A 17,501-nucleotide genomic window follows, 5' to 3' on the forward strand; every position below is an offset into this window, starting at 1 on the left:
GTCTCAGGTCTTTTGCAGACTCCATCAGGTTTTCTTCCAGAATGGTCCTGTATTAGGCTCCATCCATCTTCCCATCAATTTTAACCATCTGCTGAAGAAAAGCAGGCCCAAACCATGATGCTGCCACCACCATGTTTGACAGTGGGGATGGTGTGTTCAGCTGTGTTGCTTTTACGCCAAATATAACGTTTTGCATTGTTGCCAAAAAGTTCAATTTTGGTTTCATCTGACCAGAGCACCTTCTTCCACATGTTTGGTGTGTCTCCCAGGTGGCTTGTAGCAAACTTTAAACGACACTTTTTATGGATATCTTTAAGAAATGGCTTTCTTCTTGCCACTCTTCCATAAAGGCCAGATTTGTGCAATATACGACTGATTGTTGTCCTATGGAGAGAGTCTCCCACCTCAGCTGTAGATCTCTGCTGTTCATCCAGAGTGATCATGGGCCTCTTGGCTGCATCTCTGATCAGTCTTATCCATGTATGAGCTGAAAGTTTAGAGGGACGGCCAGGTCTTGGTAGATTTGCAGTGGTCTGATACTCCTTCCATTTCAATATTATCGCTTGCACAGTGCTCCTTGGGATGTTTAAAGCTTGGGAAATCTTTTTGTATCCAAATCCGGCTTTAAACTTCTTCACAACAGTATCTCGGACCTGCCTGGTGTGTTCCTTGTTCGTCATGATGCTCTCTGCGCTTTTAACGGACCTCTGAGACTATCACAGTGCAGGTGCATTTATACGGAGACTTGATTACACACAGGTGGATTGTATTTATCATCATTAGTCTTTAGGTCAACATTGGATCATTCAGAGATCCTCACTGAACTTCTGGAGAGAGTTTGCTGCAATGCAAGTAAAGGGGCTGAATAATTTTGCACGCCCAATTTTTCAGTTTTTGATTTGTTAAAAAAGTTTGAAATATCCAATAAATGTCGTTCCACTTCATGATTGTGTCCCACTTGTTGTTGATTCTTCACAAAAAAATACAGTTTTATATCTTTATGTTTGAAGCCTGAAATGTGGCAAAAAGTCGCAAAGTTTAAGGGGGCCGAATACTTTCGCAAGGCACTGTGTGTGTATTCAAATACCTTAATAGAATACTCTGGTCATAGCAATGTTTCTCCACTGATCTGCAATGACCCAAAAGATATCTGATGTTTAAAGGCCATGGCAATACATCCACATACAGTCTCCTCATTGAAATTCATGAGAATCCCCTCAGACAAATAAGCTTAATTTAGCGCAACATTTTGTTTGATCTTCCCAGTACAGAGCCCTTACATTAACTGCCTGTGGATATTCCAATATACGTAAAACCAGCAAGAACAGCCTACAGCCAAATATAAAATATGTATGTAATTGGAAACCAACATTTCCATTCTAGCTTTTGTATTTGAAGAGAGTAAGCTATTAGTTTTAAATTTGTATGCAGCCTCTTTGCAGAGCCGTCCATACTTTTGAATACATCTCAACCATGCCAAAAATGTATCTTAATCTTTTGTAGTACTTAAAACATGTATTCCTTGTGAACTAGCCAATGATGACACGGCATCGTACATTAACCAACTCCATTGAAGCTCGCAGTGAACAAAGAACACTTGCAACCTCTAATTGTGGGGAAGAGAAATGGCATGTATTTTTTTTATTCGCATGGTGCTTTTGTCAGAGTGCATCAGGAAAGAGGCCAGAAGTTATTTATTCCACTGCTTGATTTTTACTTCCTCCTATGCTGTATTTGGATCCCTTTCATAGTGCTGAAAGGGTCGACACTTTATTTGGATTAAATTGGTTTGCCTTCTGTGCAACAGTGATAAGAGGGAATAGTGCAGGATGAAATATTTATTCATTCATTTCTTTATTTGTAGGCATTATGGAGACTTGGTGTGGAGGTTGGACACACTGTACTCTATGACGACCTTGCATAGCACATGTTTTCAAAAGCAGTTCCTGTTGCTTAAAGGCCAAGAGCAGTCAACAACGTGATTTTCCTATGTTTTATTTTTATCTCCACACTGAGATTGGAATAATACTGTGAAATTGTTTGAAAAGACTGCCTGAAATTTCGGCCTGTTTTGGTGGGATGGAGTTTTGGTCTGCCTGGTGACACCAGGCGGTAAATGAGTTAATAGACGAAAAAGAGTTACAAACCTCTCTGCCAATAACAGATCATTTTCAGTTTTCCCCTCCCCACTCAGACCACTCCCAGACATTCCTAGGAAAAAATAAGGTTGAGGTTGCTTAAAAGTAATTTTGTTTATTTTTGACAATTCTAATTGAAAATAATCACAGCAAGGTACTTAATTGTTATCCAGAAATGATTTGATATTGAGAAACAATCGGTTGCATTGGACCTTTAACAACAACACCCCCTTAGCAGGCGAGGGCTTTTTGTAAGTCGAGTCTTTTTACTGTATAATCAATAACATGCCTCCTGAGAGGTATATTGTTTGCTCTCAAAAGGCTTTGCAATCTCAGAGGCCCAAGAAGGTGCTACAACTTAAGCGACCTTTTCCGTATGTCTATTTTATCCTCACATCACCATGACAATCACAATTTCTTTCCAACACCTTCCTATTCCCTCTCCCCCAGCGTCTCTCAACATGCTGCAGAGTTTCTTTACATTCAAAAGTACCAAGTAGGGTTCTCCAATCTTCTGCCTTGCTCTCCTCAGTTGTCTTCCGTAAGGTTTCTGGAGTCTGGAATAAATAAATGCCTCACTATGGCACTTTGAGCATTGAATGGAAAGACCTGAATATTGAGTAAGAAGTTGACATTTCTATTTTTGAGTCGGACCAGAATGCCCTGGGAGAGTTGCTAATGCACCATGTAGCTTGCTCGACAACCTTGTACTTTTTGCATCTCGCAATGCATCTCCTCTAGGTGTTACTGGCAACAAATCCTTGTAGGCTTTTTGGTTACGTTCACCATGGGACACATTTGTCTCAGTATTCAGGTCCCGGGATAAATTCTTGATTCACTGTGGTTCACTTCAAAAGGAAAAATCAACTACATTTACCTCAGACCGCTCCCTGGTGATTCAACGTGGCAAAATAAGGCATTAATGCCATTATGTCTGTCAATGGGTAATTTGGTCAGGGATTGATCAGGAATTCATTTACATCATTTATAGTTTGTAATGAATAATTAGAAGATATTTTGTGGAAGAATTTGACATACTGTGTTGTTGTCAATGGATCCCAAAAAGATGATTCAACAGTTTTAAAAAAAAGTCTAGTGCTACCTTGAATTACCGTTGGTTGAATTATTCAATTTTCTGTCAAAGGCATGGTAGTCTGGGGATTATGTTGAGTTCAGAGTTGTTGTTCAGGTTAGCAAACGCCTGTATCATGCCAGTTTCAGGCACGTTTTTCAGGACTTGCTCTTAAAATTGCATTTGCTGCTTTGTCTTTCTACGTTTTTGCCAAGGGTTGAAACTGCAGCTTCTTTTTGCACTTACAGGTATTTGTGTTAGTCATACGCATAGGGCCTACCTATATTATGTCTTTCCCATATTGGAGCAAGGCTGTGATATCTTGTAAGACTGCTTTTAGCTTTGCTGCCCCATCACCTTGGAACACTTTGCAGAAGGACCTGAAACTGAATCATTTTATTCCAATTGATGATTTTAAGTCCGATTGGAGGGTTTCTTGCCACAAATTGCACACGTTTTAAAGCGTTCTTTTTTTTAAAACTCTCGTCTGTACTATGCACATGTTTTAACTTCCGTGTATTGTTATGTTTTAAATGTGTGTTTCATGTTGAGTTTACAGTCTTTCTTGGCCAGCATGTAAAAGATATGTAAATCTCAATATGATCTCTAGTTAAATAAAGGATAAATACAAAACCAGCCGAAGAGGTTACAGTGCGTTCTGTTGTATCTCTTCTAGCAAAGTAGGGTTGCACATTTTGGGGAATATTCACATGTGGAAACTTTCCGTGGGAATTAACGGGAAAATATGGGAAATAATGGAAATATATGCAAATTAATATTAATACCATTTAAATGTAGATGTTTTTTGCATTGGATATATTTACCATATCATATGGAGACATAAGCATTGTACCTCATCATAAGTAGACATAATTGCAAATGATTAAATCCTTCCAATAAAAATGAATTGAAATTTAATTAAATGAGTTGACTCTTCACATGGGATGATTTCACGGAACAACAAAAGGAATATTGAATGGTCCCCAATGATCCATCTCATCTCCCAAAAATATTTTCAACATAACTCAGTAAAATGATAGTCTAGAAACTAAAGTTTTGATTGTCCTCCTCTTAGGCTTCCATGTCTTCTCCCTGGACCTCCTCAATGTATACCTCTTGAACATCAGACTCTGAGGCCTCGTCTTCACAGTCACTTTCCAACCTTGTTGAGGATGGCTCGTTGTCAGGCTTAAAAAGCCTCAAATTTGCCCGGATGGCCACCAATTTTTCAACCCTTGTATTGGTCAGCCAGTTACGTGCTTTGGTGTGTGTGTTCCCAAACAAGGACCAGTTGCGCTCTGAGGCGGCTGATGTTAGTGGGATTTGGAGGATGAAGGAGGCAACAGGGGAAAGAGCCTCAGATCCACAAAGTCCCTTCCACCAGGTGGCTGATGAGATATTTTTGCATGACTGCCATATTGCATCTCCATCCCAAAGCCCTTGCTTGTAAGTGTGCTTCGCCAGACTGCCAAGAACCTTGTCCTCATCCAGGCCAAGGTGGTGAGACACGGTAGTGATGACACCATAGGCCTTGTTGATCTCTGCACCAGACAGGATGCTCTTGCCATCATACTTGGGGTCCAACATGTACGCTGCAGCGTGTATGGGCTTCAGGCAGAAGTCTTCACGCTTTTTGATGTATTTCAGAACAGCAGTTTCCTCTGCTTTGAGCAACAATGAAGTGGGCAGGGCAGTACGGATTTCTTCTCTTACATCTGCAAGCAGAGTCTGAGCATCAGACAGGATGGCATTGTCTCCCTCAATCTGTGCAATGGCTACTGCTATAGGTTTCAGGAGTTTCAGGCTGCTTACCACTCTCCCAAAGTACATCATCCAGGAGGATCCTCTTGATGGGGCTGTCCATATTGGCAGACTGATATGGCCATTTCTTACCCTCCAGGAAGAAATGGCATGATGACAACACCACCCCAATGGGTGTTGCTGGGCAGTTTCAATGTGGTGCTCATACTCTTCTCACTTTGCTTGGTGAGGTAGATTACTGCTATAACTTGACCCTTCACATACCTAACCATTCCCTTGGCTCTCTTGTAGAGTGTATCCAATGTTTTCAGTGCCATGATGTCCTTGAGGAGCAGATTCAATGCATGAGCAGCACAGCCAATGGGTGTGATGTGAGGGTCGGACTCCTCCACTTTAGACCAAGCAGCCTTCGTGTTTTTCAGCATTGTCTGTCACCAGTGCAAATACCTTCTGTGGTCCAAGATCATTGATGACTGCCTTCAGCTCATCTGCAATGTGGAGGCCGGTGTGTCTGTTGCCCCTTGTCTGTGCTCTTGTAGAATACTGGTTGAGGGGTGGAGATGATGTAGTTAATTATTCCTTGCCCCCGAACATTCAACAACCCATCAGAGATGATTGCATTACAGTCTGCTTTCTCTATGATTTGCTTAACCTTCACCTGAACTCTGTTGAACTCTGCATCCAGCAACAGAGTAGATAAAGCATGTTTGGTTGGAGGGGTGTATGCTGGGCGAAGAACATTCAGAAATCTCTTCCAATACATATTGTCTGTGAGCATCAGAGGTGAACCAGCATACACAGCTCGAGCAAGACATCCATCAGCATTTCTCTGACTACGTTCCTCCATTGAGTAAAAAAACCTTTTGATTCCAGGAGGACCATGAGCTGTTGCTATCGATAAGATGTCTGATTCATAATTTTAACCTCAAATATAAGTAGAGGGACTTTTTGTTAGAGGTTGCTTGTTGTGAGCGCTGAGGGAACTCTATGCACTTCAAATCAAATTTCATTAGATTTTAAGTGAATAAAGTTCCCTCAGCATAAAGTTCCCTCAGATGATTCTGCATCTTTGTTGCATTCTTCACATATGATTTAGCACAGTATTTGCAAATGTACGCAGATTTACCTTCTACATTAGCTGCAGTGAAATGTCTCCACACATCAGATAGTGCCCGTGGCATTTTACTGTAACGATATTAGAAAAACAGTTACAAAAAAATACAATTCCATGTACCGATTTTAAATAGTTAAGCAGTTAGATTAAACAGCTCCTTTGTAAAATACATGTTTTAAAATGAAACATGTATGGAAACAGGTGAATTTATACGCTGCAGTTAGCAAGCTCAAGCAAGCTAAACCCACATGGTAGCAAAAACTAGCTACCAGAAATTGTTAACAAGATAGAAATAATTTAACCACACTGCTGTAGGCTACTATTTACTAGTTAACAAAAAATAATGTATGTCATATAAAATATATTCACCCCACCCAGTATTGTAATCAAAACTTACCTGTACAAGTGATGGAAGAGAATATAATGTTCATTTCTTTTCCATAGTCCTCCCCCAGAACTGTTTCAGAGAATTTGGCAGTATGTCCAACCGGCCTCACAACAGCAGACCACGTGTGTGGCGTGGTGTAGGTGAGCGGTTTGCTGATATCAACGTTGTGAGCACAGAGCCCTATGGTGGCTGTGGGGTTATGGTATGGGCAGGCATAAGCTACGGCCAACGAACACAATTTATTTTTATTGATGGCAATTTGAATGTACAGAGATACCGTGATGAAATCATGAGGCCCACTGTCGTGACATTCATCCGCCGCCATCACCTCATGTTTCAGCATGATTAATGCACAGTCCCATGTCGCAAGGATCTGTTCCTGGAAGATGAAAATGTCCCAGTTCTTCCATGGCCTGCATACCCACCAGACATGTCCCCATTGAGCATGTTTAGGCTGCTCTGGATTGAGATGTATGACAGTGTGTTCCAGTTCCTGCCAATATCCAGCCATTTCGCACAGCCATTGAAGAGGAATGGGACACACGATCAACAGCCTGATGAACTCTATGCGAAGGAGATGTGTCGCGCTGCATGAGGCAAATGGTGGTCACATCTAATCCACCCCCATACCTTTTTTTAAAGGTATCTGTGGACAATATTATTCCCAGTCATGTGAAATAGATTAGGGCCTGATGAATTTATTTAAATTGACTGATTTCCTTATACTGTATGAACTGTAACTCAGTGAAGTCCTTGAAATTGCTGCATTTTGGACTTTTTTTTAACCAGGTAGGCTAGTTGAGAAGTTCTCATTTACCTGGCCAAGATAAAGCAAAGCAGTTCGACACATACAACAACACAGAGTTACACATGGAATTAACAAACATACAGTCAATAATACAGTAGAAAAAGTCCATGTACAGTGTGTTCAAATGAGGTAGGATAAGGGTTTAAGGCAATAAATAGGCCATGTTGGCGAAGTAATTACAATATAGCAATTAAACACTGGAATGGTAGATGTGCAGAAGATGAATGTGCAAGTAGAGATACTGGGGTGCAAAAAGGAGCAAGATAAATAAATCCGGTATGGCGATAAGGTAGTTGGATGGACTATTTACAGATGGGCTATGTACAGGTGCAGTGATCTGTGAGCTGCTCTAACAACTGGTGCTTAAAGCTAGTGAGGGAGATATGAGTCTCCAGCTTCAGTGATTTTTGCAGTTCGTTCCAGTCATTGGCAGCAGAGAACTGGAAGGTAAGGCCGCCAAAGGAAGAATTGGCTTTGGGGGTGACCAGTGAGATAAACCTGCTGGAGCGCGTGCTACGGGTGGGTGCTGCTATGGTGACCAGTGAGCTGAGATAAGGCGGGGCTTTACCTAGCAGAGACTTGTAGATGACCTGGAGCCAGTGGGTTTGGCGACGAGTATGAAGCGAGGGCCATTCAACGAGAGCGTACAGGTCTCAGTGGTGGGTAGAATATGGGGCTTTGGTGACACAACGAATGGCAGTGTGGGAAATTTCCTGCATTACCAAATCATGAGAGAGCAAACCACACACAAGTCAGAGTTATCATAAAGTCCATATTTAATTATATATGAGCTTCACCATAGCCCTGTTTGACTCTCAGATCAATTCAGTGACTGTAAATGAATTCTCTGAGAGTGCTTACAAAACAATTCTTAGTATCATTTATAGCCAAGACACACCCATCTAAACAGATCTTAGGAACATTACACAAAGAAAGACTTTACTTGAGAGAGGACTATCCCATAGCCAGACAGCATTAGCTATAAATTATTGTTCAGTTTGCTCTCTTAGACAAGGTTCTACTTCTCGTTCTTGGTACAACATAGTACCAAAACATTACCTCATCAAATGGCATATATCAATTGTCAATTCTAGATACTCCCATATCAAATACAACCCCTCCTGGACAAGATCACCAAGACAGTGAGCATCTTAGGTCATATACTAAATCAAGATAAGGGCAATGTGTTAGACACATTCCCATAAGAAGACAAGCCTGACCTCTCCCCTCTCTGGGGCCCAAGTAACTAAGGCCTAGCATAGAAGGGATAACTGCAAACTGCCAACAGTATCATCCAAAAAGAAGACATCCTAATGACAAATATCTCACATAAGCATTATTAATAAATAAAACATCTTATTTATCAATGTTACCCAACTAATTCTGATTCTGCTACCACAGACTGTATCCAATTTGTTGAGTAGAGTGTTTGAGGCTATTTTGTAAATGACATCACCGAAGTCGATGATCGGTAGGATGGTCAGTTTTACCAGGGTATGTTTGGCAGCATGAGTGAAGGATGCTTTGTTGTGAAATAGGAAGCCGATTCAAGATGTAATTTTGGAATGGAGAAGCTCAATGTGAGTCTGGAAGGAGAGTTTACAGTCTAACCAGACACCTAGGTATTTGTAGTTGTTCACATTAGAGGTCGACCGATTAATCGGAATGGCCGATTAATTAGGGCCGATTTCAAGTTTTCATAACAATCGGTAATTTTGGACGGCGATTTTGTCGATAAAAAAAAAAGTTATATTATTTATTTTTTACACCTTTATTTAACTAGGCAAGTCAGTTAAGAACACATTCTTATTTTCAATGACGGCCTAGCAACGGTGGGTTAACTGCCTTGTTCAGGGGCAGAACGACAGATTTTTACCTTGTCAGCTCAGGGATTCAATCTTGCAACCTTACGGTTAACTAGTCCTACGCTCTAACCGCCTGCCTCACGAGGAGCCCGCCTGTTACACGAATGCAGTAAGAAGCCAAGGTAAGTTGCTAGCTAGCATTAAACTTAATCAATCATAATCACTAGTTATAACTACACATGGTTGATATTACTAGTTTATCTAGCGTGTCCTGCATTGCATATAATTGATGCGGTGCGCATTCGCAAAAAAGGACTGTCGTTGCTCCAACGTGTACCTAACCATAAACATCAATGACTTTCTTAAAATCAATACACAGAAGTATATATTTTTAAACCTGCATATTTAGCTAAAAGAAATCCAGGTTAGCAGGCAATATTAACCAGATGAAATTGTGTCACTTCTCTTGCGTTCATTGCACGCAGAGTCAGGGTATATGCAACAGTTTGGGCCGCCTGGCTCATTGCGAACTAATTTGCCAGAATTTTACGTAATTATGAAATAACATTGAAGGTTGTGCAATGTAACAGGAATATTTAGACTTATGGATGCCACCCGTTAGATAAAATATGGAACGGTTCCGTATTTCACTGAAATAATAAATGTTTTGTTTTTGAGATGATAGTTTCTGGATTCAACCATATTAATGACCTAAGGCTCGTATTTCTGTGTGTTATTATGTTATAATTAAGTCTATGATTTGATAGAGCAGTCTGACTGAGCGATGGTAGGCACCAGCAGGCTCATAAGCATTCATTCAAACAGCACTTTCGTGCATTTTACCAGCAGCTCTGCTGTTTATGAATTCAAGCTTATCAACTCCCGAGATTAAGCTGGTGTAACGATGTGATGTGAAATGGCTAGCTAGTTAGCGGGGTGCGCGCTAATAGCGTTTCAAACGTCACTCGCTCTGAGACTTGGAGTAGTTGTTCCCCTTGCCCTGCATGGGTAACGCTGCTTTGAGAGTGGCTGTTGTCGATGTGTTCCTGGTTCGAGCCCAGGTAGGAGCTATACTGTTAGACTGGCAATACTAAAGTGCCTATAAGAACATCCAATAGTCAAAGGTTTTTGAAATACAAATGGTATAGAGAGAAATAGTCCTATAATAACTACAACCTAAAACTTCTTACCTGGGAATATTGACGACTTATATTAAAAGGAACCACAAGCTTTCATATGTTCTCATGTTCTGAGCAAGGAACTTAAACGTTAGCTTTCTTCCATGGCACATATTGTACTTTTACTTTCTTCTCCAACACTTTTTGTTTTTGCATTATTTAAACCAAATTGAACATATTTCATTATTTATTTGTGGCTAAATTTATTTTATTGATGTATTATATTAATATAAAATAAGTGTTCATTCAGTATTGTTGTAATTGTCATTATTACAAATACATGTTTTTTTTAAATCGGCCGATTTAAATCGGCATCTGCTTTTTTTGTCCTCCAATAATCGGTATCAGTATTGACGTTGAAAAATCATAATCGGTCGACCTCTAGTTTACATATTCTAAGTCGGAACATTGCAGAGTAGTGATGCTGGACGGGCGGGCAGGTGCAGGCAGCGATCGGTTCAAGAGCATGCATTTAGTTTTACTTGCATTTAAGAGCAGTTGGCGGCCACGGAAGGAGAGTTGTATGGCATTGAAGCTTGTCTGGAGGTTAGTTAACACAGTGTCCAAAGAAGGGCCAGATGTGTACAGAATGGTGTCGTCTGCGTAGAGGTGGATCAGAGAACCACCAGCAGCAAGAGCGACATCATTGATGTATACAGAGAAGAGAGTCGGCCCGAGAATTGAACCCTGTGGCACCCCCATAGAGACTGCCAGAGGTCTGGACAACATGCCCTCCAATTTGACACACTGAACTCTATCAGAGAAGTAGTTGGAGAACCAGGCGATGCAATCATTCGAGAAACCAAGGCTGTTGAGTCTGCCGATAAGAATGTGGTGATTGACAGAGTCGAAAGCCTTGGCCATAGATGGGCATGTTGCTTTTAATGGGACCAATATATTTTTTGGTTTAATTTAACCTTTATTTAACTAGGCAAGTCAGTTAAGAACAAATTCGTATTTACAATGACAGCCTACCCATGCTGTCCAAAAAGTAATAATTTTGACTCCTCTGTCCATAGAACATTCTTCCAAGATTCTTGATGATCATCCAGGTGCTTTCAGGTGCTATTTGTCAAACTTGAATCAACTTGTTGGATTAGATGGGTCCTATTACATCTGTCGAAAACGCACACAAAAAAAACCCACATTAATAACCTCATACCAGCTGACAAGCACGGTGGTAGAGTGATGGTTTGAGGATGCTTTGCTCCCTCAGGACCTGGACGACTTGTCTTTATATAAGGAACCACGAATTCTGCTCTGGCTCAGAGAACTCTACAATACAATGTCAGGCCATCTGTCTGTGAGCTGAAGCTTAGCTGGGTCATGCAGCAAGACAATGATCCAAAACATGCAATCAAGTAGACATGAAAATGGTTAAAAGCAACAAATTAGAAGTTTAGGAATGGCCTACTCAAAGTCCAGACCTAATCCTTTTTGAGATGTTGTGGCAGGACTTGAAACAAGCAGATATCGCTGAGTTAAAACAGTTCTGCATGCAAGGCTGGGCCAAAATTCCTCCACAGCGATGTGAGAGACCGATCAACAACTACAGGAAGCATTTGGTTCCAGTCATTGCAGCTAAATGTGGCACAAAGTTATTGAATGTAAGGGGGCAATACTTTTAGACACTGGGGAATTAGTTGTTGCATAACTTTGTTAATTAAATGAATAAATTGTATTTTTTATTTAATTAACTAGACAAGTCAGTTAAAAACAAATTCTTATTTACAATGACAGCCTACCCCGGCCAAACCCGGACGATGCTGGGCCAATTGTAAAATAAGTATTTATTTGTTTCGTTATTTGTAAATGCAGGTTCCTGTTATCTAATATTAGGTTTTGGTTGAAGATCTGATAACATTCAGTATCAAAAATATGCAAAAATAGAGAAAATCAGAAAGGAGGCAAATACTTTTTCAAGGCACTGTATGCCATTGAGGGAAGGCTGTGAAATCGCAAATGGGGCCTGCTGTGGTCTCTCACCTGCTGTGTTTGATTTGGCAATGCTTTTTTCTTTCCTGTCCTCCAGGTGCCCACAGGGGGACATCGTCACACACACGGCCTGGCTCAACCGGTCGAGTATACTGTACGCCGGCGAGGACAAGTGGTCGGTGGATCCCAGGGTGAGTCTTGTTACACTCAATCAGGAGGAGTTCACCATAAAGATTGAGGACGTGGACATGACCGACGAGGGCCCATACATCTGTGCGGTGCAGACAAGCAGGAGACCGAGGACGACGTCAGTGCACATCCTCATCCAAGGTAAGCCGAAGCCTTAGAATCTAGAAACTGTCTGGGCGGGTGTTGTCAAAATAGCTTTTGTCTGATGTGTGTGTGTGTGTGTTTGTGTGTGTGTCTCTCTCTCTCCTATCTCTATCCCTCTTTCTGTGTGTGGACATCTCCCTCTCTGGTGTATTTGGTGGCCTTCATACCCCTCTGAATGAGAACCTGTTATTACCCCATAGAAAGACAAATTAGTCTACTTTCTCTCTCACTGTGGAAGGGCTGTAAAAATAAATCTATATAAATAAAGGGACTAGGTAGAACAAGTCTGGGAATGCACTTCACTAAGTCATCCATTGTTGTCTGTGTTTCTATTAGTTGGTGGTCTTTACAACTTACAGTAGATTCTACCTAACTTGTGCAACTTGCAGTATAGAAAGCATCCATCATGTGGTGTTCATTCTCAGTCTAATCAATTATTCATATGAAGTGCTATCTCTGAGACTTCTTTACCTTGAATACCCCCATGTGCATGCACAATAAACTCAATTCCAGGATTGTATTCATTAGGGCACACATGTTGAAATATTTAAATCCCAAAATGAGCATTTTTTATTGGACAAGGCCAGGCAGTCCCTCTCCATTTCAGTCTGTTTTCTTCCATTTGGTGCCTAATGAATACGACCCAGAACTTTGCTGTGAACTTCATAATGAGGATTCTCCGGCCGTATGTTCTAATGAAGTGGATAATGGTCTGATTTGAGCCCCATCAACGGCATTGCACCTTGGCGATACTGTATTTTTCCTAATCAGCAGATCCTGGGGCAATTTGATTGATGAAGGTGTCATTGCTAAGCACCGGAGCATTAAGGCGGAACAGAGGAGAACAGAGCAGGCTGAGATGCAAGGCCAGTCTGTATGTTCTCTAGAAGCTTGAAATGTATTTTTCTTCCCAGCTCCTTTGATGGCAATTAGATTTAAATACTGCTGTGTGCCATAAAAGGGAAAAATTGTATGATGTAGAATACCGGTGTAGGTGCAAATGAAGGTTATTCTGAGGGTTCGGTTGTGATGTAGAGGGAGAGTTTGAAGACTGTTATATTGGATGTTCTTTGGTGCAATGTTGCTTACACCTAACCAGCCTTCTCAAATCTACACAGGTGCCTATGGGGGTATGGGCTAGGTGTTCTCTGGGGCTAGGGTTTTTCGATAGAGGTAATCATGAATTCTAGAAAGCTCCAGTGGTGTCTCTGCAGTTCCACCATATTTCCTGCAAGGCTATTGCATATATGGAGTAATATTGTGAAGACATCTTTCCTAGTGTTTGTATGTTAGTTGTATGTTTGTTCTGTAGTTTATCTCATCGCTTTCTTCTGTCAGCCTCTTGGTCTTCAGCGTTGTTAACTACGCTATGTTTTTTAACGAGAACAATACGCATTGCATATGACGGAACAAACAGACGAACAAATTCCTTTCAATCCGAATAATTTGAGTCTGGCAACTCAGATGTTTAGTGTCCTAGCTCTCACTCAAATGCCTCTGGAAATCTGACAGCACCTCTCCAAAGATCAAAGAATTGTTCACTCTGTTTAGATTCTCCCCCTTTTAATTTTTGGCAAAATTAATTACTAGCCTATCGGGTTCGTCCTCACTGTCGAAATGAAAAAGGTCCTTTCTTCACTGCACATGTACATCATTAGTTACACTAGATTACACTTGTACCCCTCCATTTGAACAAAATGCACAGTGAAAATAGTTTATTCAGAATTGTGCTTTGAATTACTTTAGAGTGTGATGACAACTGCCAACAGAGTGAAACTGCCAGCCCATGACTCAGACAGTAGGAGTAGTTGGCTATTTGGCTAACCCCCTGTGTTATTAACAAAATATATCTTCATAAGTTGATAAAACTGTTAGATGTCTACTTCAGAGAGGGATGCTTGCTACTGTGTGGGGATTAGGATGTGCTTGTTAAACAGAACAGACTTACTTCGCTCACTTTTGGAATAATTGATCAGAGAGACATAGTTGTCATTTTCTTCATCCCAAATGACACAATATTCCTTTATAGTGCACTACTTTTGACCAGAACCCAGGTCAAAAGTAGTGCACTATATAGGGAATGGGGTGTCATTTGGGACATTACCATAGTCATCATAGTCTTGGTCTTGTTATGTGGTTTTTCAACATGAATAGTTTGTTTTCTCAAACCTCATGGATCATCTGTCATCATTGTTTTTTTCTGATCGCTGTGTGCTTTAATTTATTGTGCTCCTATCAGGCAACTGCGTGTGTATTTACATTTGTAAATAGTCAACTCTAATTAAAAGGCAGATCAAAGAGGAACGGAGAGGAAAAGTCACGTTGTGGGAGGGAAGTAATGGCGGGGGTCTCAGCGGTAGCGACGTCCTCGTTACTCAACAACCTTTTTATGGGAGTTTGCCCCCCCCCGCTTCCTCTAGAAGTGCACTGCACACACCACCTACCTACTGCAGTCACTTCCTCCCTCCACCACTTCCCCTTCTCTCTATTTCCCCCAGTCTCCATCATCCATTTCTCTACCTTTCATTTCTTTGCTTTTAGCCACAGTAAATCGTTCTGGCTAAAGCTGTGGAAATATCTGTACTGTTGCCATAGTAACCGGGCAGGCAGAATAGTGGCTTGATTGAGAGAGCACTGGTACACTTGAACAGAAAGGTCACAGAAGCACAATGACACAGGTCACTGGCACTGCTGCACGTGCATGCCATGGTGGCAATGACATTTTTAATGCATATTCCCTCAACAGGACAGACAGAATTAATGAAATTATTTACCACCTGATTGAAGCCTCTACTCCAGCTTGCAGCAGGTAATATAAAAAAATGTGTATATACTGTACGTCCTGTAGGGATGCCAAATGTTCAGCCTGCTGCACTGACACTATGGATGCTCTAGACTAGGGTGCTTAGGAATGTTTTTGAAATCTCTAAATGGTTAAAGTAGGGAGAAATATATGTGATTATTGAGTTTGCTTAATTTACTATCATCCTAAATTAAGATATTGAATTATTATGCCATATCTACTTAATGTATATGACGCTACTTTCCATGATGTGGACATTGTGTTACTACATTACACAAGCTGACGTTTTGACCACATCGGATTGGGCGGAATTGCATCCTTTTTACCTCAGATTGGTGATGTTAGTATAAAAGTTTATAGTCAACTCGATGACAAAAGATCAGTTACATAAAACTGATCAATATCTTTTGGTTTTGTACTGTTGATTTTGACACAGCTATCATTTTCTTTCTCAAATTGAACAGATATTTCAGGGCGGTCTCTATCTAAAGCAGTTGCTGGCCACACACCAATATATGGATTTGAAAGTCAAACTATCACTTAAATAGCAGCCAACCTTTGTCACTGATGATATCCTATGGTGTAAAAAATAATTTGTTCCCTTTTCCGTGATGTCAGCCTCCCGAAACAGCCGCCATTCCAAAATATAGATAGGAGCCTTCTACAAATAACCATCCAACCAACCATGTATAGGTTATTTCATGTTTCCGTGTGGCCTTTGCATAGTGTTAGTTTAAACAGCGCTACACCCCAAACGTTTGCTCCCTGTTCTATTGATTTCAGTGTGCTATCCATGGAAGTGATTGGCAAAAGTGTTAAGTTACACTTACCGCATTGACGAGCCACTTCGTTCAAAATGCAACACTTCAAAATGTCCTCTAACCAGTGATGTACACCATTATTTCCAGATTCTGTGTTTTTTTGTGCTGTGTTTAGTTTTAACAGGATGTGCAACCTCATTTCCCCCCTTTCTCGCAATTCATATCAACGTGATAATTGATAGGATTGACAAATAAGTGTTGCTTTTCTCTTTCTGTTTTGGTGACCCCCCATATCAAAATGCCCCCCAAAAATATCCAGTTTCCATGTGGTTTTTGAATTGTAGTTTCAATTGAAGAGTGATTTTATTTCTACTTATTTCCACAAGTAATATGATTGATAGTGTTGCAGATATATGTGTAGATGGTACATATTGTTTGGATTTTCAATATATTACGCAGTTTCTGCATATTGGTTATTGATTTGGACACTTTAAAACTTTTTAAAAGTGAAAGCATAATTTTGAACTACAATTTTAGGAATATAAATGGAACTTTCAACATTAATTTCAAAAAGTATTGTAGGTAAAAACTGCTGAATCAGTCCAAAAATGTGCTGTGATTTATTTGTTTTGATATACCAGAAATCACCAAAACAGGTTTGCCCTGCCTACTGTATGTGCACTTTGAAGCCCACACTTACAAAACAACACATATTTACCGTAATGTGTACAGTCGTGGCCAAAGGTTCTGAGAATGACACAAATATTAAGTTTCAGTTTGCTGCCGTCATCATTGCTTTGCACAAAAAGGGCTTCACAGGCAAGAATATTGCTGCCAGTAAGATTGCACCGAAATCAACCATTTATCGGATCATCAAGAACTTCAAGGAGAGCGGTTCAATTGCTGTGAAGAAGGCTTCAGGGCGCCCAAGAAAGCCCAGCAAGCGCCAGGAACGTCTCCTAAAGTTGATTCAGCTGCGGGATTGGGGCACCACCAGTACAGAGCTTGCTCAGGAATGGCAGCAGGCAGGTGTGAGTGCATCTGCACGCACAGTGAGGCGAAGACTTTTGGAGGATGGCCTGGTGTCAAGAAGGGTAGCAAAGAAGCCACTTCTCTCCAGAAAAAAATATCAGGGACAGACCTGATATTCTGCAAAAGGTACAGGGATTGGACTGTTGAGGACTGGGGTAAAGTCATTTTCTCTGATGAATCCCCTTTCCGATTGTTTGGGGCATCCGGAAAAAAGCTTGTCCGGAGAAGACAAGGTGAGCGCTAACATCAGTCCTGTGTCATGCCAACAGTAAAGCATCATGAGACCATTCATGTGTGGGGTTGCTTCTCAGCCAAGGGAGTGGGCTCACTCACAATTTTGCCTAAGAACACAGCCATGAATAAAGAATGGTTC

The 17,501-nt window shown here is 40.9% G+C and overlaps 1 protein-coding gene across 5 annotated transcripts in view; it reads left to right on the forward strand.

Annotated features, from left to right (window-relative positions):
- ntm (neurotrimin) overlaps positions 1–17,501 on the forward strand; it is a 428,776-nt gene that overhangs the window by 350,070 nt on the left and 61,205 nt on the right. For all 5 annotated transcript variants that reach the window (XM_036989913.1, XM_036989911.1, XM_036989912.1 and 2 more), the window contains one exon: positions 12,297–12,529. In XM_036989913.1, coding sequence (XP_036845808.1) covers positions 12,297–12,529 — 233 coding nt within the window. The remainder of the gene's footprint in view (positions 1–12,296; positions 12,530–17,501) is intronic.

This window comes from Oncorhynchus mykiss, chromosome 10 (genome assembly GCF_013265735.2).
Source record: "Oncorhynchus mykiss isolate Arlee chromosome 10, USDA_OmykA_1.1, whole genome shotgun sequence".
In the NCBI taxonomy this organism is placed as follows: domain Eukaryota; kingdom Metazoa; phylum Chordata; class Actinopteri; order Salmoniformes; family Salmonidae; genus Oncorhynchus; species Oncorhynchus mykiss.